The 24206-nt window shown below is 42.2% G+C and overlaps 1 protein-coding gene across 2 annotated transcripts in view; it reads right to left on the bottom strand.

Annotated features, from left to right (window-relative positions):
- The window catches only part of SLC28A2 (solute carrier family 28 member 2), a 57667-nt gene that overhangs the window by 4148 nt on the left and 29313 nt on the right, over window positions 1-24206 (bottom strand). For both annotated transcript variants that reach the window (XM_043920934.1, XM_043920935.1), the window contains exons 4-17: window positions 17008-17099; window positions 15731-15914; window positions 14132-14273; window positions 13416-13529; window positions 12988-13065; window positions 12455-12535; window positions 10665-10745; window positions 9328-9453; window positions 9115-9245; window positions 8516-8684; window positions 8134-8331; window positions 7589-7670; window positions 5444-5542; window positions 5167-5278 (exon numbers count right to left, since the gene is read on the bottom strand). In XM_043920934.1, the coding sequence (XP_043776869.1) occupies window positions 5167-5278; window positions 5444-5542; window positions 7589-7670; window positions 8134-8331; window positions 8516-8684; window positions 9115-9245; window positions 9328-9453; window positions 10665-10745; window positions 12455-12535; window positions 12988-13065; window positions 13416-13529; window positions 14132-14273; window positions 15731-15914; window positions 17008-17099 (1689 nt within the window). The remainder of the gene's footprint in view (window positions 1-5166; window positions 5279-5443; window positions 5543-7588; window positions 7671-8133; window positions 8332-8515; window positions 8685-9114; window positions 9246-9327; window positions 9454-10664; window positions 10746-12454; window positions 12536-12987; window positions 13066-13415; window positions 13530-14131; window positions 14274-15730; window positions 15915-17007; window positions 17100-24206) is intronic.

Raw genomic sequence — 24206 nt, 5'->3', positions numbered from 1 at the left:
ACCTCAAACTAGTCAGAATGGCCATCATCAAAAAATCTATAAACAATAAATGCTGAAGAGTGGGTGGAGAAAAGGAAACCCTCATGCACTGTTGGTGGGAACATAAATTGATACAGCCACTAAGGAGAACATGCAGAGGTTCCTTAAAAAAATTAAAAATAGAACTACCATATGACCCAACAATCCCACTACTAGGCATATACCCTGAGAAAATCATTAATTCAAAAAGATACATGTACCCCACTGCTCATTGCAGCACTATTTACAAAAAGCCAGGGCATGGAAGCAATCTAGATGTCCATCAACAGAAGATGGGATACATATATACAATGGAATACTGCTGCTGTTGTTCTGGTTGCTAAGTCACATCTGATTCTTCTGAGAGCCCACGGACAGATTGAACCAGTGTCACCTGTGGCTCCTGCCCTGGCCCACAGATTCTTTACCACACAGAGCCACCAAGGAAGCTCCCAGTGGAATATTACTCAGGCAGAAAAAGGAACAAAATTGGGTCAATTATAGTTACATGGATGAACCTAGAGTCTGTCATGCTGAGTGAAATCAGTCAGAAAAACAAATATCACATGTTAATCTAGAAAATGATACTGATGAACATATTTGCAGGGCAGGAATAGAGACAGAGACATAGAGAACGGACTCGTGGACACAGCAGGGAAAGCGGAGGGTGGGACTGACTGAGACAGCAGCACTGACGCATCTACACTATACACACACGCCTGAGACAGCCAGTGGGAGGCTGCTGCGTAGCACAGGGAACGCAGATCAGCGCTCTGCAATGACCTAGCGGGGTGGGATGGGGGCGGGGCGGGAGGGAGATTGAAGACAGAGGAAATACATGTATACATACAGCTGATTCACTTTGCTGTACAGCAGACTAACACAGCACTGTAAAGCAAGCATATATACTACAATTTTTAAAATTTTATTAAAAAAAAAATCATTACTAAGACCAATGTCCAGGGCTGTCTAAGTTTTCTGCAAGGATTTTCAAGGTTTCAGGTCTTATGTTCAAGTCTTTAATCAATTCTGAGTTGACTTTTATATATGATATAAGACAGGAGTTCAGTTTCATTCTCCTACACGGGTAAACATGAAGGGTTAGGGAGGTAGGCAGAGTGGAGCCTTAAACCCTGGGGCCATAGATGTGCAGTCTAAACCCTTCACTGCTTAGGGGGACGTTTAGAGTTGGGAGTTCCTTTCCATTACATGGTGCTCTGCCAGGGGTGCAGTTTATGATGAGAGTATGTCTCGGCCTTTCCTACCCAGTTCAGTGTAGGTATTTTCTCAGTCATAGGAGTCATTCAGCTAGTTTCTTGATTTTTATTGGAATTATTCCATGTGTAGCTGTACACTTGGTGCATACATAGGAAAAGGGAAATTCAAGACTCCTTTGTTGTCATCTTGGTCTGGAGTCACTCCAAATATTTACTATGAATGAACTGGACAAAAACATTCTCTTTCAGATTCTAGATACTAATGATGCTCAGTAAGTGACTTTAGGCAAAAAGTCAGTTCATTTCTGAGGGCAGAAATGAGCAGGAAAGAGTATTCTATTAATCCTTTAGTGAGGTTCAGTGATGTACTCATCATTAAACAAAAATTAGCAATTTTCACCGTATTCATTTACTTCAGATTATGCCTACAATGACATCTACTGAACTGCCACAAGAACAGAGGAATCATAACTATGCCAGACCAATGATCTATCTAGATTATGATTCATCTTTATCAGTGCAACAAAAAGATTATTTTTTCAGAAGATATTGGTTGCCTTCTCTGGTGAAAACCTCCAAACCCAGTAGGGTAATATCTGTTCACCTAGCATAGCTACCTGTTAAGGAGCTAGTACCCAAGCCTCTACTTGTATAGTGAACATATGTAAGATCACATACTTAATGACGACTTCCAAATCTATCTCCAGTTCTTATTTCTCTCCTGATTTCCAGACCTAAGTCGCTTCACATGACGTTTCCACAGGTACTTCTAAGTCAACATATTTACCTGCATTAAGCCATAATCTCTCCCCTTTCCTCCCATTCCCAGAATCAATCCCCTTCTTGTCAGTTAATAAATGGCAGCCCTTAGATCTACTTGCCCGAGCCAGAAAGGGTACAGACATTTGAGACTCCTTTTTCTTCCTTACCCTCTTCTTCCCTTCAATAAACAACCCTACTGATTCTCCTCGGTCTAATGCATCTTCATCCTCACAACTACTTAGTATCAGCTCCCATCATCTCCTACTTGAGAGTATTACAGCAATGTGTTTATTGGTCTCCCCGACATCCAAATGGCTACCCAACATGATCTTTTGAAAAAACATCTCAGCATGTGTTCAGAATTCTGTAAGTCCAAATCTAAATTTCTTTTTTTTTTTTTTAAATCTAAATTTCTTAGCACTTCATAGAAGGCCTTATAAGATCTTTTAGCCTCATCTTCCAGAACTCTCTTTATTCACCCATATATCAGTACAGGTGCAAACACCTTTTGCTTTTGCAGAACATTCTAGTTCCTCAGTTCTTTCCTTTCTGGGTCCTGTAACTAGTTCTTTTAGCTTATGATATACTCCCTTTAGTTTTCAACTGACTTCTTTTGGTATTCTTTCTTTGTCTTAGATTTTCTATCATTTGAAAATGATATGTTTAAGTATAGTTCTCTTGGCATTTATCCTGCTTGATGTTCTCTGAGGTTCCCAAATCTGTGATTTGGTGCTTGACATTAATTTGGGGAAATTCTCAGTCATAATTGTTTCAAACATTTCTTCTTCTCCTTTTGGTATTCATATTACATGTATGTTACATCTTTTGAAGTTGTCCCATAATCCTTGAATGTTCTATTCTAGTTTTTTTCCAGTCTTTGTTCTCTTTGCTTTTCAGTTTTTTTTTTTTTTAATTTTTTTATTAGTTGGAGGCTAATTGCTTCACAACATTTCAGTGGGTTTTTTCATACATTGATATGAATCAGCCATAGATTTACACTTATTCCCCATCCCGATCCCCCCTCCCATCTCCCTCTCCACCCGATTCCTCTGGGATTCCAACTGGAACCCCTTATACAGAGTGAAGTAAGCCAGAAAGATAAAGAACATTACAGCATACTAACACATATATATGGAATTTAGAAAGATGGTAACGATAACCATATATGCAAAACAGAAAAAGAGACACAGAAATACAGAACAGACTTTTGAACTCTGTGGGAGAAGGTGAGGGTGGGATGTTTCAAAAGAACAGCATGTATACTATCTATGGTGAAACAGATCACCAGCCCAGGTGGGATGCATGAGACAAGTGCTCCGGCCTGGTGCACTGCTTTTCAGTTTTGAAGATTTCTGCTGATATATCTTCAAGCTAGAAGTGCTTTTCTCAGATGTGCTTAGTCTACTAATAAGCTATTCAAAGGCATTCTTCACTTATGTTACAGTGTTTTTGATCTGCAGCATTTCCTTTTGGTTCTTTCTTAGGATTCCTTTATCTCTGTACTTCCATTGCTCATCTGTTCTTGCACGCTGCCTACTTTATCCATTAGAGCCCTCAGTGTAGTAATCATTGTTGTTTAGTCACTAAGTCATGTCCAACTCTTTTGTGACCCCGCGGACTGTAGCCCTCCAGGCTCCTCTCTCCATGGAATTTCCCAGGCAAAAACCCTGGAGTAGGCTGGCATTTCCTTCTCCAGGGATCTTCCCAATCCAGGGTGGGAACCCGTGTCTCCTACACGGGCAGGTGGATTCTTTATCATTGAGTCACTAGGGAAGGTCCATGTTAATCATAGCTGTTTAAAATTCCCACTCTGATAATTTGTAAATCTCTGCCATGTCTGGTTTTGATGCTTGCTCTGTCTCCTCAAATTGTGTTTTTTGCCTTTTAGTGTGTTTCATAATTTCTTCTTGATAACTAGACATAACACCCATAAAAGGAACAGCTGTAAATAGACCTTAGCAATGTAATGGTGAGATGTTGGTGAGGGGAGGCATTCTATTGTCCTGTGGTCAGGTCTCAGCCTTTTAGTTAGCCTGTGCCTCTAAACTTCACAAGTGTCTTCACAAGTCTTTCCTCCCTCCTTGAATGGGACAGGATGGCTAGAGTGGGCTGAAGTTGGGTCTCTTTCTTCTTCTAGGTCAGGCGGACTCTGATAATACCCCAGGTGGTTAGGTTTTGGTTAATTCGTTTTTCCTAAAGGCAGGTCTTGTTTTAAAAAAACAGAGTGCTTTGTTTTCGGTGTATTTCAAAATAGTTCCTTTTCCCCTCCCCCTGCCAGAAGCATGAGGGGGGGTTTGTCTGATATTTACTATGAGAACCTAGTCTAGTTCCAAGAGGTAAAACTTCCAAAAGTGTGGGGTTTCCCCCTGATAAGTGGGTCCCCTCAGAGTTTTTAACACTCAGACTTGTCCACCCTGAGGTTTCAGCAACCGCAGTTTCAGGTTTTCCTGCCCCTGCACAGGTTTCTGTGACTCCAGTAAACCATGACTCCCTGTGTTTGCCTGTCGCTCCAATCTTAGGGTCAGCAGTTTGCCTTGTGTTTCTTACATCCATGAAGAGTTACTGATTTTTCAGACTATCCAGCTTTTTTTCACTTTCATCTTAAGATGGACTGGTGACCTCTGAATTCCTTACACACAGAACCAGAAAACTATTCTAATAATATCCCAGTAATTGGTAAACAAGTTCATTTTTACATGCCTGAATGTACCTGAATGCATCATGATTTTATCAACTCAACTTTATCTCTCTCAGTCTTCATTTCTGTCTGAAGAAGCTCTTAAGTTTTGGGCCACTCAGGACCATTGTCAACCTTCACCTACAACCTATCTATATTCAAATCACAATAAATACTTCACTTTTGATCAGGGAAACCACCCTCCCTTACTTCTTCTGCTACCCCTCCACTTTTCAGTACCCCATCAATACAGGGTATTGTCATTTGTAAAACTGATGATTTGCCCATGCTAGAGCTAACAGTGAGTATGCATCTAATAATAGAAAAGAAGAGAGATCTAGACCACCACAGATATCTATCCCCCTTCTTATATGTTCTCTTCAATATCCATGTGATTACCCTCAAGATCTTACTTTTCTCCAATCCCAGAAATTCCTGAGTGAAAGAGAGCATAAAAGAGGAGACTCAAGCAGGGATCCAGTGCTCACTCACCTTTGAAAGAGCTCTCTGCAGCACACGTAGGTCTCATAGGTTCGGTTGGTGAAACTCATGTTTAGGAAGGAGACACAGTCAGTTTCTGCTCCCCTGGGGACATAGAGGATTCCTGGATAAAGGAGACAGAGATGCTAAGGGGAAGATTTTACACATGTTCCTTAAGGCTCTTAATTCTCTGGGTATAAATTGAGAACACTGTAGATTTGGAGCCTTTTCCATGCACATGTGAGACAGATGGTTAAATCAGTTATTCTGAGACAGCTGGGACACTTACCTGCCACACAGGCACTGATAAGGGATACACAGGCCCCTGTGAAGAGAGCGCTGACCACAACCTTGGACAAGTCACTCTTCCGGTGGGGTACCATTGATGCTGCAGACAACAAAACAAAACAATTCAATCTCTTCCCTGCCAGGCAACTGGGTATACCCATGAAACCCAATTAGAAGAATGCTGAGTATCAAAACACAGCAGATGAATCACATTCTTACTGCCAACCATCAGATGCTTGCCAGTGGTGTGCTTAGAAGTATATGTATTCATAGGTCACTAACTTAGACACTCCCCAGGTCAAGGATGGTGTGTCTGACTCTAACTTCGGTGGTCCTGTGAACATTCCTAAGATGTATCTGAACCAAGAAAAGCTCTGCATTGCTTCAGACAGTGCAAATGCCTTGGGTGTTCACTAGTTGAAACTGGCATGCTTAGGGTGGACAGAATTAGACACACTATTTTGAGCCAGAGAGATGAGACCAGTAACATTCATCTAAGTCTTAGTCATGTCGTGCGTATTCCACCACTAGATGGCAATCTCACAATCAGGTGGTAATCGGGTATCAGAATTAGAAGACAGACAATTGTGTGACAGAAGGGGAAAAGAAACTGAAAGGAAACTGTTTCACCTTTAAATTGTTTGATCAGCTACCAAGTAAATCAACTTAATGATTCTAGCCCAGAACATGAGTGCAATAAAAAATGAACACACTAAGCTGTAGTTTTCTTATTTGTTGTTCTTTAGTCGCTCAGTCGTGTCTGACTTTTTGCAACCCCATGGACTGCAGCACGCCAGGCTTCCCTGTCCTTCACCAACTCCCAGAGCTTGCTTATACTAAGTCGGTGATACCATCCAACCATCCTGTCTTCTGTCATCCCCTTCTCCTCCTGCCCTCAACCTTTCCCAGCATCAGGGTTTTTTCAATGAGTTGGCTCCTCACATCAGGTGGCCAAAGTATTGGAGCTTCAGCTTCAACATCAGTCCTTTCAAATGAGTATTCAGGACTGATTTCCTTTAGGATTGACTGGTTGGATCTGCTTGCAGTCCAAGGGACTCTCAAGAATCTTCTCCAACACCACAGCTCAAAAGCATAAATTCTTCAGCACTCAGCTTTCTTTTTGGTCCAACTCTCACATCCATACTTGACTACTGGAAAGACCATAGCTTTGACTAGACGAACCTTTGTCGGCAAAGCAAGGTCTCTGCTTTTTAACACACTGTCTAGGTTTGTCATAGTTTTTCTTCCAAGGAATAAGCATCTTTTAATTTCATGGCTTCAGTCACCATCTGCAGTGATTTTGGAGCCCAAGGATCTTCCAAACTCTTGGAATCCACTCGTTCTCTTTGCCCCGCCTTCAAGGACAGCTCCACTTTCTTCATATTATTTCCTCCAACCATCACCATTTAGCAATATTCTCAGCAATCTAAATGTAATCTGTGTATGCTTAAAATACTCATTCCTCCCATACCTGGTGACTTATAGCTTTAATTCCAACACTTCACAGCACTTGCTCTATCTATCTACCTTATAGGTCTCTGTTTTTATTTGTTCTATGATTCCTTGCACAACGCATACTTCTATGAAGTCAACTGGTGAGCAGCATAATTTCAGAAAGTATCTTCACCACTGAACAAAAAAACAAAATACTTTTACTTATTTATGTACTATGTCCATTTAATGGCAAAATAAAAATAATACCATTATAGTGTTCCTCATAGGAAAAAGAAAAATAAAATTGGCTTTTTGGGCCTCCAACCAGAAGGAAAAAAAAAATAACAGAAGTTGAGATTCTAAACCCAGCCTAGGGAAGGGGGATCGGGATGGGGAACACATGTAAATCCATGGCTGATTCATGTCAATGTATGGCAAAAACCACTACAATATTGTAAAGTAATTAGCCTCCAACTAATAAAAATAAATGGAAAATAAATTAAATAAATAAAATAAAATAAACCCAGCCTTGGCTCCACGCATAGCCAGGTAGCATGATTACCTGAACTTCAAATTAACTGCCAACAGAGAGGACCATTTCACATCAGCTTCTCTATCTGGGCTCAACTGGTACTGAAGCACCAGGGCTGCCTACTATAGATGCTGGGACCTGGCTGGCATATTGGGTAGCTGGGAAAAAGAATTAACTCACTCAAGCCTCCCAGTGTGATTCCTATGGAACTAAGATTGGCAAATCCACAGAGTGAAAACGTTGTAATGATTTCAGCTCTCACCTAGGGAAAACAAAAATAAATGAACTCAGTCCCATGTGTGCAGTTGTATAATCATGATAGAAGTTCCAGAGTACTTAGAACCCCCAATCTTGTCCATACCACTCTAAGCAATGTGGAAAGTATGCTCAGAAAATAACCGCTCCCTGAGTTATTACAGAGATAATGACAAGAAAACCACCCTGGTTTCCTGTCCAGTGTTCTTCTTGTCAAAGCCTTCAGAGCCTATGAACTCTATGAGGGAAGCTAGGTCAGTGTGGAGGAGGGGGGAGATCTCAGGGCAGCTCAGGCACAGAAGCTAAGCACACTGTTACTCTTGCTTTGGGTCAAACTCTGCTTTGACCCTGACTCTTCCCAGGGTCAGGCCTGGGACCCTGGAGAGGGATCTGTGTGTGTGAGATAAACTTTTGCCTAATACTTTGTGTCTGTCCACAGACTGTTTATGCTTTTCCAGACTGGCACTTACAGAAATCCACTGCTTCTTGCCTTTGATCCACTCCTCCACTCCAGAGAGACGCTTGTTTTTGTACTGAGACAGTTGCTGAAAGGCCACAAACTCGTTCGTGAAGAATTTCATCCCCACCATCTCAGCCACCATTGGACAGTCTGCCCACTCGACACCCATCATGAAAACCATGGGCCTTAAGACATAGGAGCAGATGACCTGGGTGAGAGAAAGAGATATCTCACAGCAGGAGCCCAAGACTTCTCTGGAACCTTGACTCAGTCTCCTAACCCCTTCTCCCCGTCATGCTCCCTTAGCTCACTGTTGGTCAGAAGACATGTGCAATTCAAGGACTTCTTAAACACACCCTAGAAGGACTGCCCAGGTAAATGGAATCCATTACCTGAAAAGTGAGTCCCTGTATGTCTACCATTTCCCCGAGCCAGGAGAGGGCAGCATTGATGAAGGCCAACACGGCCAAAAAGGCAATCAGGTTGGCTGCTACGTTAGTAGCAAGGCCTACGGCATCTGTGGCTCCATTGCTGGCAGCTTCCAGGACATTCTTCTCCTTCCTGTGGTTATTGGGCATAAGGGAAGAACATGGTGTCTAGAGTAATCTCAGCCCCTCAGAAAAGAGATGTCCCAGTGCCCCAGGAGTGCGGGAGTGCAACAGGAGAGTGCAAGAACAGTTTAAGAGGTGATGGGGGTTCCTAGTGACCCTTTCTGTGGAAATTACTAATTTTCACAGTGTCAAATTCAATCACCATGAAATTGTACTGACACAAAGAACAGAGGATAATGACATGCAGAAGGCAGAGGAAATGGGAGGGTTAAACAAAACAAACAAATCAACATGATTAGCTAGAGGCAGAGGTAGACGCAAGGAGATATGGAATCATATTATTCCCTCTCCGGGAGACTTGGAGCCTTGAACCACAGCACCACTCTTGATACTGCATGTGACCTCACCATCTCCCAAATTATATGCCTCATTGAACTCACCCACGGGGCAATTTTACCCCTGCTTTATTCTTGAACTTGGACTCCTCCACTTCCGGATATACCAGCTTTGACAAAGCAAGAGCAGAAGGGGCAGCCATCACAGAGGCAGAAATCAAGGATGATGCATCAATCTGTAAGGCCAGACTTAGGAGTCAGCATCTATAGAACCCAGACTTGGGCTCACCCAGGAGTGATCAAACAGACTATGCTTACCCCAAAGGATATGAAGGCTCCCAACACAGTGCCTGAAATGGTGGCAAACCCTCCAGTCATCACTGCATGGATTTCAGAGAGCGTCATGTCTGCAAGGTATGGACGGATGAGCAGAGGTGCCTCCGTCTAAAGACAAGACAGACAGAGTCAGATTTTTCCCACCCCAGAGTGCCCATCCCAGGCCTGGGCACACATCCCTCCAGTGTGGGTGCCCTTCAAACCCTGAGCTCCTCTCTTAGGCTCTGGCTCACTCCGTCTGGCACCTATTACATCCTGGCTGGCACTGTTCTATGTGTTCTCATATGTGTTTGTCTCATCTATTTAAAAATTAGAATTCTATAGATGAGAAATGGTATATTTCTTTTGTAGGTTCTCAGTCTAAAACTGTATACTTAATGGATGACTTTATGGAATACAGTGTACTTACTAATATAACTATTAACTGCTTAAAAAGTATTCATTAAATGAACTGCTACATGATTGAAGCCCAACGTTGATGAAACAATCAAAACAATGTTTGTGAAAATGGTATGAAATTATGAAGGCCCAACTACGCAAACTGTATCTAGTATTGTAAAATAGGTTATATTTACGACTTAAAGAGTGACAACTATGTGCCTAGTGCTATAGGAGATGATAGGGACATTTTATGAATAAGGCAAAGTTCCTACTCTTAGGACTTCATAGTCTAGCAGAGGAAACTAAATTGGTTATGGAGAATTTCAGCAAAATGTTGCATGCTATTGTAGAAGTATATGGAAGAACTCTGAGACCATTTCAAATGGTTAATCAGCCTAGGACCTTAGGAGAGAAAAGACTTCAATATTAATTCCTTGTCAGTTTGACAAGCCATTTTCCCTAGCGTTAAGCTGATCAGTCAGTAGTAGATACTGAGCACCTACTCCATATAGACAAATGTATCAAACAAGTATTACGGGGAAGAGCTTTGGTGTTGGCCCTGAGCAAGGCTCCTTAGAGACCCTGGAAAACAAAGGTCACTGGAAGAAACCAGAATGTGGAGGAAACACTTTTCATAGTCCCTGAAGGGGGATGATTTAGACCAGGACATTTCCCTAAATTCCTGTGTAAGAAGTTAGATCTGTGGTTAAATATGTCCTCATTTCATGCATCACATAAGTATTATTAGAGATGACGGGCGAAAGAAATTAGTTGCATTCCCTTTGAGCTTCTGAATTTTGTTTCATCAGAATGAGTGGCTGCCCATACAGTCTTCATTTATTTGACTTTTCAAAATGAAAGCATACATTTCTCAGCCCGTTGCCTGCCATACTTTCTGTTCCCCAGAGAAAAGATTCAGAAGTCCTCAGGATGCTTACCATACCCACAAAGATGTTTCCTGCCACAGCCAGGGTCTCTGTGGCAGTGGTGCCCATGGTGATCTGCAAAAACCAGGCAATCTAAAGGGATGCAAACACCCAAAACATTAATATTAGCAGAAATCTCAGAGTGTATCCAGCAAAACCCCTCCTCCGTTAATGCTGGTAATGAAATTAAGGCCTAGAGGAGAATAATGACAAGGCCAAGACCACAAAGAAAGTTACAAACAGATCCTGGACCAGAACTCAGGGCTCTTTGCTTCCAGAAAAAATAAAACTGTATGAAATGGTAGCTCAGCCCACTTTTTCTCCCTGCTGTGCCCTTCAGCCTGCCCAGGGCCTGGTTCTGACCATCTGATATCAGGCACACTTGAAAGAGTGTGCTTTTCTCTCCGACATGAATCACAGCAGGATCCTCTATGACCCACCTCCCAGAATATTGGAAATAAAAGCAAAACTAAATAAATGGGACCTAATGAAACTTAAAAGCTTTTGCACTACAAAGGAAACTATAAGTAAGGTGAAAAGACAGCCCTCAGATTGGGAGAAAATAATAGCAAATGAAGAAACAGACAAAGGATTAATCTCAAAAATATACAAGCAACTCCTGAAGCTCAATTCCAGAAAAATAAATGACCCAATCAAAAAATGGGCCAAAGAACTAAATAGACATTTCTCCAAAGAAGACATACAGATGGCTAACAAACACATGAAAAGATGCTCAACATCACTCATTATTAGAGAAATGCAAATCAAAACCACAATGAGGTACCATTACACACCAGTCAGGATGGCTGCTATCCAAAAGTCTACAAGCAATAAATGCTGGAGAGGGTGTGGAGAAAAGGGAACCCTCTTACACTGCTGGTGGGAATGCAAGCTAGTACAGCCACTATGGAAAACAATGCGGAGATTTCTTAAAAAACTGGAAATAGAACTGCCATATGACCCAGCAATACCACTTCTGGGCATACACACTGAGGAAACCAGATCTGAAAGAGACACATGCACCCCAATGTTCATCGCAGCACTGTTTATAATAGCCAGGACATGGAAGCAACCTAGATGCCCATCAGCAGACGAATGGATAAGGAAGCTGTGGTACATATACACCATGGAATATTACTCAGCCATTAAAAAGAATTCATTTGAATCAGTCCTAATGAGATGGATGAAACTGGAGCCCATTATACAGAGTGAAGTAAGCCAGAAAGATAAAGAACATTACAGCATACTAACACATATATATGGAATCTAGAAAGATGGTAACGATAACCCTATATGCAAAACAGAAAAAGAGACACAGAAATACAGAACAGACTTTTGAACTCTGTGGGAGAAGGCGAGGGTGGGATGTTTCAAAAGAACAGCATGTATACTATCTATGGTGAAACAGATCACCAGCCCAGGTGGGATGCATGAGACAAGTGCTCGGGCCTGGTGCACTGGGAAGACCCAGAGGAATCGGGTGGAGAGGGAGGTGGGAGGGGGGATCGGGATGGGGAATACGTGTAAATCTACAGCTTATTCATATCAATGTATGACAAAACCCACTGAAATGTTGTGAAGTAATTAGCCTCCAACTAATAAAAAAAAAATACTGTATACAAAAAATAATAATAATAATAATAATTCAAAAAAAAAAAAGAAAGAGTGTGCTTTTCACATTGGTTCTAATGATCAAGATATGAAATATGACCCTTCTTTTTCAAAGTAAGTATCATCTTCATGCCTCTTGACAGATCACATAATAAAAGCCCACCTCCTGACTGTGTAGCAGAATGACTCACCTTCTGAACAACCCACTGCACAAGGCCCAGGTAGTAAAGGATGGACATCACACATCCAAAGAAAAGGATGATGGGTAAGGCCTGTAATGAAAATGATGAGGCAGGCAGTGAGATCCTACAATGAACATGCCATAAGCAAACTGTGTTTCAGGCATGTAAGATAACTTCCCACCATCCCAAGTGCAGCTGATACAGTATAGATACTCAGTGTATATTTAAACACAAGCTAGTTTAGGAATACATTATAAGTGTATTGAAAATCTATTATGCCGTCAATACTAAGCCACAAGAAGATGTTTTCTGAACCTTCCTCTCCCACCCCTATTTCATTCCAATTTCAGTATGGCACTGAACAAAGGGCAAGAGATTGACGCTGCTTTCTATATGGATGGGACCAAATCCTCTTCTTAGGATCACTGGTATACAGACTGTCTGATTTCTTGGACACACATCTTCATCATCTGTTTTATCCCTCTTCCCACCCCCCACCCACCACCACTGACCCTCTTTCTTGCTCATGAAACAGACATGACCTGAAAAGCGAAGACATCTTTGACCAGAACATCCCCAAAAACAAAACTGGAGCCAGCCACTGTATAGCTGAGGAAAATCTGAAAGAAAAAGGAGAGAGAGATAATAAGGGTGAAGTCACGAAAGACACAAGGAAGATAAGATCAGCCTCATACATGACTAGGACCTACTGCTGCTACTGAAGTTGGCCTCCCTTTGACAGCATGGGAAGCAGGCTGTGTTCCTGTGAGCTACTCAGTGAAGGACAGAGGACTCAGCAGTTCAGTTCTCTTCATTGCTATGCTTAGCTGTACTCCCGTGTACTCTCGCCTTTCCTACCAGATCTCCCACCACCATCATTAACAAGACACAGTGTGATCTCATGCTTTCCCCCAATCTCCTTTCTCGAGGGTTTGCAAAGAACAATGCCCTCACATTCAATTTCTCATACCTGAACCTGTTCTCCCAGCCACCGAAATGCATTAAATCCAGGATCAGTTCTGATGACCAAGATCCCAAAGACAAACTGAAGACCTAGGCCCCAAAGCACTGCCCTCCAGGACACCTGGGACCAAAAAGAACATTACTCCAATGTGAGTTCTAAATCAGACTTGTTAATTACCTGGCTGGTGTTTTAAACATGGGTACATGTACTCTGAAACCAATCTAGGATGTTAACAGTAAATCTGGGGTAAGATGGAGTAGAGAGAATGTGGTACAGGGCAATGATATACAAAGAGCCACATATATCTATATGTTTTTTAAACTTACACCTACAGGTTAGATCTCACACAGTCAGACACACACACACATACATATAAAAGCATCATAAACCAATACTTTAATACTACTATGTGCAGTACAAGTTGATTCTCTACTGTATTCTATTTTCTTTCTTTCCTTCTTTTTGTTTTGTTTTATCTTTAACACTGGCCTGCATCCACGAAATTGATATCAAGACTCAGTTTGAAAATAAGTGGTCCAGGGCCTCTTAGAACCTTAAACTTCACTTAAGAGCAAAATTATCAAAGGAGAAAATTTCAGAGATTGTTAAGAACTTAGTTCTGTGCCTTTGTAATCAATACTTGGCACATGCACTTTGTAATTAATAACACATGGTCCTTGGCTAGGTATTACTATGCCCACCCCTGCATAACCCAAACTCACTGCGCTATGGTGTTTGGAGCAGGCAAAGAGGATGATGATGAACATGCAGATTCCCACAAAGGAGATCAACTGCTCTGGCCTTTGGGCTGTGTCCAGAGCCAGCCACAAGATAAGGCCAATCAAAGAGACTCCTGCCAACACCCTGGAGAGGGAATATCAGGATCATGCCATCAACTCAGTGAATGAATAAGAAATAATAAACTTAACCTCTAAAAAACAGAAATTCATCAAATGGATAAATTCATCAAAAGGATAAACATAATATAATAGGTTAGACACAGAGACATGTCTTTAGAATCATTCATCTGGTGGTTTCCCAGTTACCACCTCTCCCCTCCCCTCAACTCTTTTACTCACAGATGGAAGCTCAAAGAGTCCAATCTGGGGACATAAATGTCATGACTTCCTCAATCTATCATATCAGTAACAAAAAGACTTATTCTTAAAGATTGCTTTAATGCAAAACCAAAAGATTTTAAAAAGAAGAAGGAAAAGTCCCCCATAGATCTCCACCCAGCTTCCAACCACTTGAAGGGGCAGAATAAAGGCTAAGGCTAAGCCACAAATCAACGACTTGTGGCCTTATGGTCCCTTGATGTACCAAACATGCACAGTCAATACACAAACTAGTCTCCTCAAGTATGAGCGTTGGAGTCATTTCAGTTCAAGGAGTAAGAATTAGAAGGCAAATCACATGTGAAAAGAAAAGAAAACCAAAACACACACACACTGTCCATTGAGATGCCGCAGGAACAACAATGACAACAGGACAGATGACAGGTCAGGGTTGAATACTGGGGCTGTTCTCTCTGTGAACTCAAAGTGAATTAAATCTGGCTTCCAGAATCCATCCTGCTAATGAAGAAAGTACTTCAGCTCTATCTCTTCAGCATCAAATAAATCAATGATCCAAAATTTAGGCTGTAGTCTGGGGTGTTTCTCCAAATGATCACTGTTGCAAACATTCTTAACAGTTATTTTCTGTGCATCCACTGGACAAAAGGCAGAAAAGAGGAACATAGAGGGAGTCTGAAAGTCATTCTCTCACCCCAGGTCTGTGATCAAAGGACACGTGCATGCCACAGCTAGATGAGCTGTGGCTGCTGTAGCATTCAGTTGAGTATACACTAAACAGTGCTAAACTCTAGGGAATTATAAGACACCTGTGGGTGCAGAAAGTCTAGAGGACTAGAGGGGGAAAAGAGCATAAAAAGTATCCAGAAATTAAAGGAGAAACACACGAGCATCAAATCAATTTGACAGCTTAATGCAGCTATAAGACTCTTTGCCTTGATTACTTCTGTGAAGAGGAATATGGTTTTTCTCATTTCTGACAGCAGCCCTGACAATAAATAGACTAAAACGCTTCCCTGAAATGTAACCCCTCCTGACCTGCAAGCAATATTAAGATAGGAGATTGTAAGAAACTGGACCAAGTTCAGTGCTCAGAGGCCCACTGCTATTTGCTCTCTGTGCCTTGGTTTTGTAAAGTATAGGAGAACTTTTCTCAGACAGCTCAGAAACCAGGAAAGGAGGAAAAGGGTAATAGATTAGGGTTTAAGACAAGTTGTGGGACCAGGGATATTGAGATTTTCTTACCATTTCATCCAAAACTTCAGGCGGGAGTTTTCAAGGGGCCTGAGACATCTCGTCAATTTATCACCAAAGAGCCTTTTTAGAAAGCGGTGAACCAGGACCAAAAGCACCAAACAGGTGAGGATGAACAAGGCCAGTGCCCTATGGAAATCCAAGATGCAAGCTGCCAGGAAGTAGGCAGCATAAGCTAAAAAAAGAAAGTACAAAGTAAGAATCAGCAAGGCAGAGACCCTAGGAACCAATGAAGACTGAGTCATGAATGTCTGGATAAGGGAGGAAAAACCCTCCAGCAACCTTACCACCAGCCCCGTCAGACTGAGCTGCACTTCCCAATGCCAGGGTAGATGGCTAGCTGTTTTCTTGGGGGATTCCAAGGAGTAATCAACTTAGTTTGAATGCTGCATATTTTAATTTGTCCCCGATGAAATCTCATTCCTTTCTATTTTATCTGGTATCCTCTTTCTATTCCTTGGTATGGGCTTGATCAGCATCTACTTCTATACATTTAAAAAATGATCTTTTCTCAAAACTTTATAACCCCAGTCATTTTAACCTTTCCTCTTGAGTAAAGCCATGGAAGCAGGCTACTACTAGGAAGTACAGCCATACGGTCCTCATTTTATGGCTCCCTGACTCACCCCAAAATATAATTTTTATTTTCACCATCCCAGCTGCCCCTAATATTGACATCAAAGCCCCATACATCATTGACAGCATATTTTAAACAGAGGTTTCCTATGTGTTTTATTTATTTGGTCGGTTGGGTTTTTTTGCTGTGTCTCATGGCTTGAAGAATCTTAGTTCCCACACCAGGGATCAAACCTGGGGCCCCAACAGCAAAAGTGCCGAGTCCTAACCACTGGACTGCCAAGGAATTCCTAAAAGGTTTGCTATCCTTTAGAAACATTTTATATCATTGGTCTTATCAGCAAACCAGAAAATAAGTAACATATACTACAGGCTTTTTTCATAGACTACAAGAACCATGCCCTTCATTTACTCAAGACACTAAAATAGAGACAAGCCCAGATTCTTAGAAATATTTAAGTCTATTGAACAGTACATTTTGAAAAATAGCTTATTCTCAGATTTTACTTATTCCTAGAAGTACAACTCTTTACATTACAATTCACTACAAGTAGTTAAGAGCTATACATCGTATAGCCCTTTAGATCAACTTATGAATAAATAGCTTCTTTCCATCTAGTAGTAGTCTTGACAGAAAGTCACGTTTCTGAAATGACTGTGTCTCTCACTTCCACAGGTTCTCAATACCTTACCCAAACACAGCAGGCTCAGCAGGATCTTCTTGAACAAGCCAGCATGTGTTTTACAGAAACTTCTTGCCCTGGTGAAAGGCTGTAGGGTCCTCCTGATGAGAATCCAAAAGTTAAGATAACAAAAATTACTATATCCTGTTTGCATCAATTCCCAGAACTTAGATGGTCCAGCCTGAGAAAGAATTTTCTCTTAAGAAATTCATCCAAGGGAAGTTAGGCAGTGTTCCAGCAATGCTGAAAAGGCTGGGTCAACCTTGCCAATGGGCAGCAGCTCAGGACATTCCTACCCAGCCTGGACTAACAATATTAGTCCAGGGGAAGAGCAGGAAGACACTCTTGGACCTTTCTGTTCTCTGGAGACAAGGGACTGCTCAGCTTCCAGATTCAGAAATGGCCTATCATTCTGAGAGAAAATAAAAACCACACAAATCCACAACCCTAAACAGTCAATCAGACATGCACTGACAGACCAGAAGGAAAACACTACCATCCCCAAGAATCCCACCCCCAAGAATTCCTGGCTGAGAGGACCTGAGAGGAGACATCCAGCAAGTGGGTCTTCTCAAGTTTAATTTAACAAACATTTGTATAGTGTTTTCTATGTGCTGGACTCTTCCTAAGAAGTTTAAAAGTAGTAACTCATTGGCTCCTAATAAGAACTCTTGAAGTGGTTACTATTATCATTCCCATTTTACAGATGTGGAAACTGGAAAGCAGAGAAGTACCTTTCCCAAGGTTGTGGAGGTTGTAAGGATAATGGACAGAACATAAACTCAGGCAATGTGGCTTCAGAATCTGAGCTCTTAACCATCCTTCTATGCTGCATCTTACCTAGGTCCCAGGCTCACCTGTCTCTGCCATTCCTAAATATCCTCAGCACACTGGAATTATATGAGCATAAAGCTCTAATTTCCAAATTCTCAGAAGATCCAAAGAAGATGAGCCCAGCAAGAAGGTCTCAATTGGCCATCATGCTGAGACAGAACAGCTTAGCCAAGGCTGGGACCAACCACTAGCTCCAAATGCCCTGGGGACTTAGTTCATAGACTTCTATGTTCTATGGCTGCCTCTCCTATCTAACACACTCCTCTCTCTTTCTTCTCCTTTCTTCTTCTTTCGTCAGGGAGTCCAACACTATGTTAGTTGAGTAGAGTGTATATTATCAGATATAGGTAAAGGAGACAATATTCCTTATCACCCCCTGACTTAATCAATCCAAGAGGACACCTTGCCATCACCTTATGACCACATTCGATCATTTCCTGAGAACTACCAGAAATCAGTGAAGATTACTCATTTCTGCAAAACCCATGAACAATCTGATTTGAGAACATCAGTTTAGAGCTGAACTTCTGTTTAAAAAAATTAAGATTGAAAAAAAATCATAAGGGACATTTCAAAGGAAAAGAGAAAATAAGATCTCAGTTTCTTTTAAACCAATTGAGAAGCAGTGCACAGAGGTATGTGCACAGGTATTCATGGTCCTGGCATATTGCTTGGCCCATGATCTTGCTAACACAGCCAGGCTCTTTATATAATAGTTCAGTTTGAGAGTTAGTAACTGTGTTATATCCAGAAGCTGAATTAAGAAAAATAATCTGTCTGGTAGATGGTGACACTCGATACCTTGTCTATAACTTGCTGTGATGTCTGTACCCACTGATAAATCCTCCAGGTGTGTGTATGGAAGGCTTTCCAGACATGGACTAATGATAACCTTCTCATTCACATGCTTACTGCCTGCAGCCTCAGGTGACAGCATGAGAAAGAGTAGGGTAAGGATGTTAGGTAATGCTAGCTCAACACTGCATTAGTGGGCACCATAGGTCAGGGCTAGCAGCAAGAGTGTTCAAGCATTTTTCTCAGTGACCCTTTTTACAAGATGTAGAAACTCCCCTTCAAAAAATTCATCTGACTGTTGGCAGAGGGGCCCTGGGAAAATCCTTGCTTGCCTGAGCTTGAAGTAAGAACAAGAACAAAGGAAATAAGTCAACCCAGTATCAAATCATGGTCTGAGTAAAGGGCAAGGGTTCCAAGTAGAAGTGACCAGCATCTCTTCAAGCAGTCCAAAGTTTCCATTTGATAATAGCAAAGAGTTCAAGACGGCAGAGTAGAAGGATATGCACTCAACCTCTTCGAGAACACCAAAACTGTGTTGAACAACCACTGACAGGAGAACACTGGAACCCACCAAAAAAACAGATACCCCATTTGATGACAGCATAAAAAGAACTGTACTGGGTACCACTTTGCCAGATTCAAAGTTGTGCATACAACTGGTTTAAAACGATGTGCAAGACTGCTGGGTAGTGTTGCAGAGGAGTTCAAGAACAGTTACCAAAAGTGCCCAAGGGAGAATGGTGACTGAGAAGCAAAAAGGCTGTTAACAAACCAAAGTGGAAAGCCAAATAGGAGTTGGAAAACCAGCAAAGGCAAGAGAAAGGTCTCTCAGAGGGAGGTCAGCAAAGCTACAATGGAGGCAGAGACTCTGTGCGCCTGGGGATGACCACTGTTGAGAACCATCAGCCTAGGTAGAGTGAGAAGGGAACTTAAATCAGAACACAGATGGGCTTAACTGCTCAGTTGTGATGGACGTGCTGCCTTGGAAAAGAACTCTCTCTCCACACAGGACCCAAATCTTTACTTGATGCACAATAAAAAGTCAGATTTCTTCACACTAAGAATAGAAATTCAATGCCAACAGTCCAGAAAAGCAAGAGGGACCTAGTTAGTGACATTTTCAACCAGCTATTCTACCTAGCCTCAACTTCTTCCTTCCAGAGAGGTCTTATCCCTCCAAGTTAGAGGTAGCTGCTGCTGCTGCTGCTGCTAAGTCGCTTCAGTCGTGTCCAACTCTGTGCGACCCCATAGACGGGGTAGCAGGGGTTCTGAAAAGCAGGAGAGTCTTCCCAGTAAGGCTCTCTCTCATTAGAGAGAGTCATGACTCTCTCCCCAGTGGCCTTTGTGGGCCAGCCCTTTAGTTCCATTGTTAGAAAAACTTTCTCCAGGTTTCTATCATATGATTAATGCCCATCATGGAGTCCCTATGCTGCACAAACTGTCCTTATTTACACCTTCTTCTAATGATTTCAGCAGGAATTTGAGGACAAAGGAGCTCTGGTTCATTCAGCAGTTGAATTCATGCTCAGGCTCTAATGAGAAAACAAAAGAAAACTGGAGGGGTTGGGGGAGGAGTTCCCAGCAAGGATGGGCTGCCTAAAGTTCTTCATGCAGGACTTACATTGACATGCAACTTAGTCCACCCAAGATATTCTTCCATACCTCCCTCCCAGTAACGTGCAGTTCACACCCACCCATTTATCTTGCCATTCCCACCCATCCCTGTCAGGCTTACCACCATCCTCCCAGGAAGTCAGAACAGTCACTTTGATAGGGCAACCAGAAGAAACAACAGACTTAGTAGGGGCAGTTGGGCAGCTAGGAAGAAAAGCGAAAAGGAGAAATGATCAAGAAGGAGTCAAGGTTGACGACATTCAGTGATGTGGAAAATCAGGTTTTGTGGCAAATAAGATGGCAATAGGGGTGATGGCAATAGGGGTGACTGGTTCTGTTTGAAAAAGCCATTTACAGAAGAGTGACTATATGAAAACAGAATTGCAGGGGACTGAGTGAGTGTGAGCATATATGGACTACTTAAAAAAAATAATAATTGCCTCTGAAGAAAAGAAAAATCAGATACTATTTAGTAAGCACTTTTTACCAGGTATGTAAGAATCTGTCAATCACCCACCCCGAAAACCACAAAGCTAATGTTATGCTCATAACTGAGGAAACAGCCTGCTGCCAGAGTTAGCATTTAAAACCCACCTCTTTCCATTACCCCATGTGACTTCTAATTAGACACATAAGACTGGAATACCAGAGGGAGGGACCATTCCAGAATTCCAAAGTTATAATGGCAAGGAGAGGAGAGGAAAAGGAGCAGGTAACCATGCCAGTGAATGTCGAACAAGCTTTCACATGAAGAGGACAGATGAACTGATTCGAAGGTAAAGGGGAAGGCGCTTGCCGAGGGGAGATGTTGCAGGGAGTCAGAAGAAAAGGCTGGGGTACTTCAAGAGGAGGAAAAGTATCCTTGAGGGAGCCTAGCATTTTGAAAGAACAGTATGATTTACTGTTGCTGAGAAGCAGGGAGCATGTGGACGGATGGTGGGAAGAAAGCTTGTAAAGAAAACAGAAGCCAGGTCATTTAGACTTTGTCTTGTAGAGAGGAGAGACCCACTGAAGAACTTAAGCAAGGAAATAACATAGCAGGCTTCCCCTTTGGCACAGTGGTAAAGAATCCACCTAGAATGCAGGAGAGGCAGGAGATGCAGGTTCGATCCCCTGGGTCAGGAAGATCCCTTGGAGTAGGAAATGGCAACTCACATCAGTATTCTCGCCTGGGAAATCCCATGGACACAAGAGGCTGGAGGGTTCCAGTCCATGGGGTCGTAAAGTGTCAGACACGACTGAGCATACACAGCAGAATAACAGAAGCAGATATGCATTTTCTAGACAGAAGCAAAAAGGCAAAGTGGTTGTCTGAGAAGGCCTTACAAATGGCTGAGAAAAGAAGAGAAGTGAAAGGCAAAGGAAAAAAGTAAAGATAAACCCATTTGAATGCAGAGTTCCAAAGAAGAACAGGAGAGATAAGAAAGCCTTCCTTAGTGATCAATGCAAAGAAATAGAGGAAAACAACAGAATGGGAATGACCAGAGATCTCTTCAAGAAAATTAAGAGATATCAAGGGATATCTTTCATGCAAAGATGGGCACAATAAAGGACAGAAATGGTATGGACCTAGTAGAAGCAGAAGATATTAAGAAGAGGGGGCAAGAATACACAGAAGAACTATACAAAAAAGATCTTCATGACTCAGATCACAATGGTGTGATCATTCACCTAGAGCCAGACATGCTGGAATGCGAAGTCAAGTGTACCTTAGGAAGCATCACTACCGAATAAAGCTAGTGGAGGTGATGGAATTCCAGCTAAGCTATTTCAAATCCTAAAAGATGATGTTGTGCAAGTGATGCACTCCATATGCCAGCAAATTTGGGAAACTCAGCAGTGGCCACAGGACTGGAAAAGGTCAGTTTTCATTCCAATCCCAAAGAAAGGCAATGCCAAAGAATGTTCAAACTACCAAACAATTGCACTCATCTCACATGCTAGCAAAGTAATGCTCAAAATTCTCCAAGCAAGGCTTCAACAGGTTGTGAACCAAGAACTTCCAGATGTTCAGGCTGAATTTAGAAAAGCCAGAAGAACCAGAGATCAAATTGCCAACATCTGCTAGATCATCAAAAAAGCAAGAGAGTTTCAGAAAAACATCTACTTCTGCTTTATTGACTACACCAAAGCCTTAGACTGTGTGGATCACAACAAACTGTGGAATATTCTTAAAGAGATGGGAATACCAGACCACCTGACCTGCCTCCTGAGAAATCTGTATGCAGGTCAAGAAGACATGGAACAACAGACTGGTTCCAAATTGGGAAAGGAGTATGTCAAGGCTGTATATTGTCACCCTGCTTTTTTAACTTATATGCAGAGTACATCATACGAAATGCCAGCCTGGATGAAGCACAAGCTGGAATCAAGATTGCCAGAAGAAATATCAATAACCTCAGAGATGCATATGACACCGCCCTTATGGCAGAAAGTGAGGAAGAACTGAGGAGCCTCTTGATGAAAGTGAAAGAGGAGAGTGAAAAAGCTGGCTTAAAACTGAACATTCAGAAAACTAAGATCATGGCACCTGGTCCCATCACTTCGTGGCAAATAGATGGGGAAACAATGACCACAGTGACAGACTTTACTTTGGGGAGCTCCAAAATCACTGCAGATGGTGACTGCAGCCATGAAATTAAAAGGCGCTTGCTCCCCGGAAGAAAAGCTATGACCAACCTAGACAGCATATTAAAAAGCAGAGATGTTACTCTGCCGACAAAGGTCCATCTAGTCAAAGCTATGGTTTTTCCAGTAGTCATGTATGGATGTGAGATAAATTTAGTCCAACTTAAAGAAAGTTGAGCGCTGAAGAATTGATGCTTTTGAACTGTGGTGTTGGAGAGGACTCTCCAAAGTCTCTTGGACTGCAAGGAGATCCAACCAGTCCATCCTAAAGGAAATCAGTCCTGAATATTCATTGGAAGGACTGATGCTGAAGCTGAAACTCCAATACTTTGGCCACCTGATGCGAAGTACGGACTCATTGGAAAAGACCCTGATGCTGGGGAAAGATTGAAGGCAGGAGGAGAAGGGGACGACAGAGGATGAGATGGTTGGAAGGCATCACCGACTTGATGGACATGACTTTGAGCCAGTTCTGTGAGTTGGTGATAGATAGGGAAGCCCGGCGTGCCCCAGTCCATGGGCTCGCAGAGAGTTGGACATAACTGAATGACTGAACTGAACTGAGACAGATCACTCTGGAGGCAGTGGGATGGGTGACAGGCTGGGGCCGGTAAGGAAGTAACTGAGGGTGCAGGGGAGGTGCATGCACAGGAGGTGAATGCACAGTTGTTTAAGAAAGAGAATCAATGTCAAGTGGAGGAAAACTGGGATGACAAATAAGGTTCCTGTGGTGAGTGACTCAGTCAGGATGCTAACATGCACCCAAAGAGATGAGACAGGAGGAGGAACAGACCTGAGGAGGAAATGTGAGTTTATCTATCTTTGTATGCCTAAAACCCAGCCCAGGGCCTGACTTAGTAGAAAAGTATCACACCTATGCTGAGAGGAATTTCGTTTTAATGTTAAATATGAGGTATTTACACCACACCTAGATGAAGATGTTTGGTAAGTGGTTAGATATATAGGTCAGAAGCTTAGAACAAAGATGCAGACATCAGATGTGGCTTTATGAATCCAGACATTAAGTGTAGGAATGAAAAGAAAAGACAAAAACAGGCTCTGGAAAACAACAGACAAGAAGAAACATCCAGAGAGGCAGGAGAATGAGGAGGGTATAGTGCCATTAAAATCAGTAAGTGGGGACTTCCTTGGTGGTCCAGTGGTTAAGAATTTGCCCTGCAATGCTGGGGACGACAGTTCCATCCCCGGTTGGGGAACTAAGATTCCCTATGCCATGAAGCAAGCAAGCCTGCACGCCACAACTACTGAGCTCACGAACATTGCAATAAAAGATTCTGTCTGCCATAACTAAGATCCAACACAGCTAAATAAATAAA

Source organism: Cervus elaphus, chromosome 12, assembly GCF_910594005.1.
Source record: "Cervus elaphus chromosome 12, mCerEla1.1, whole genome shotgun sequence".
Lineage (NCBI taxonomy): Eukaryota > Metazoa > Chordata > Mammalia > Artiodactyla > Cervidae > Cervus > Cervus elaphus.
The sequence above is the reverse complement of the archived record's forward strand: the minus strand, read 5'-3'. Positions and strand labels throughout refer to the sequence as shown.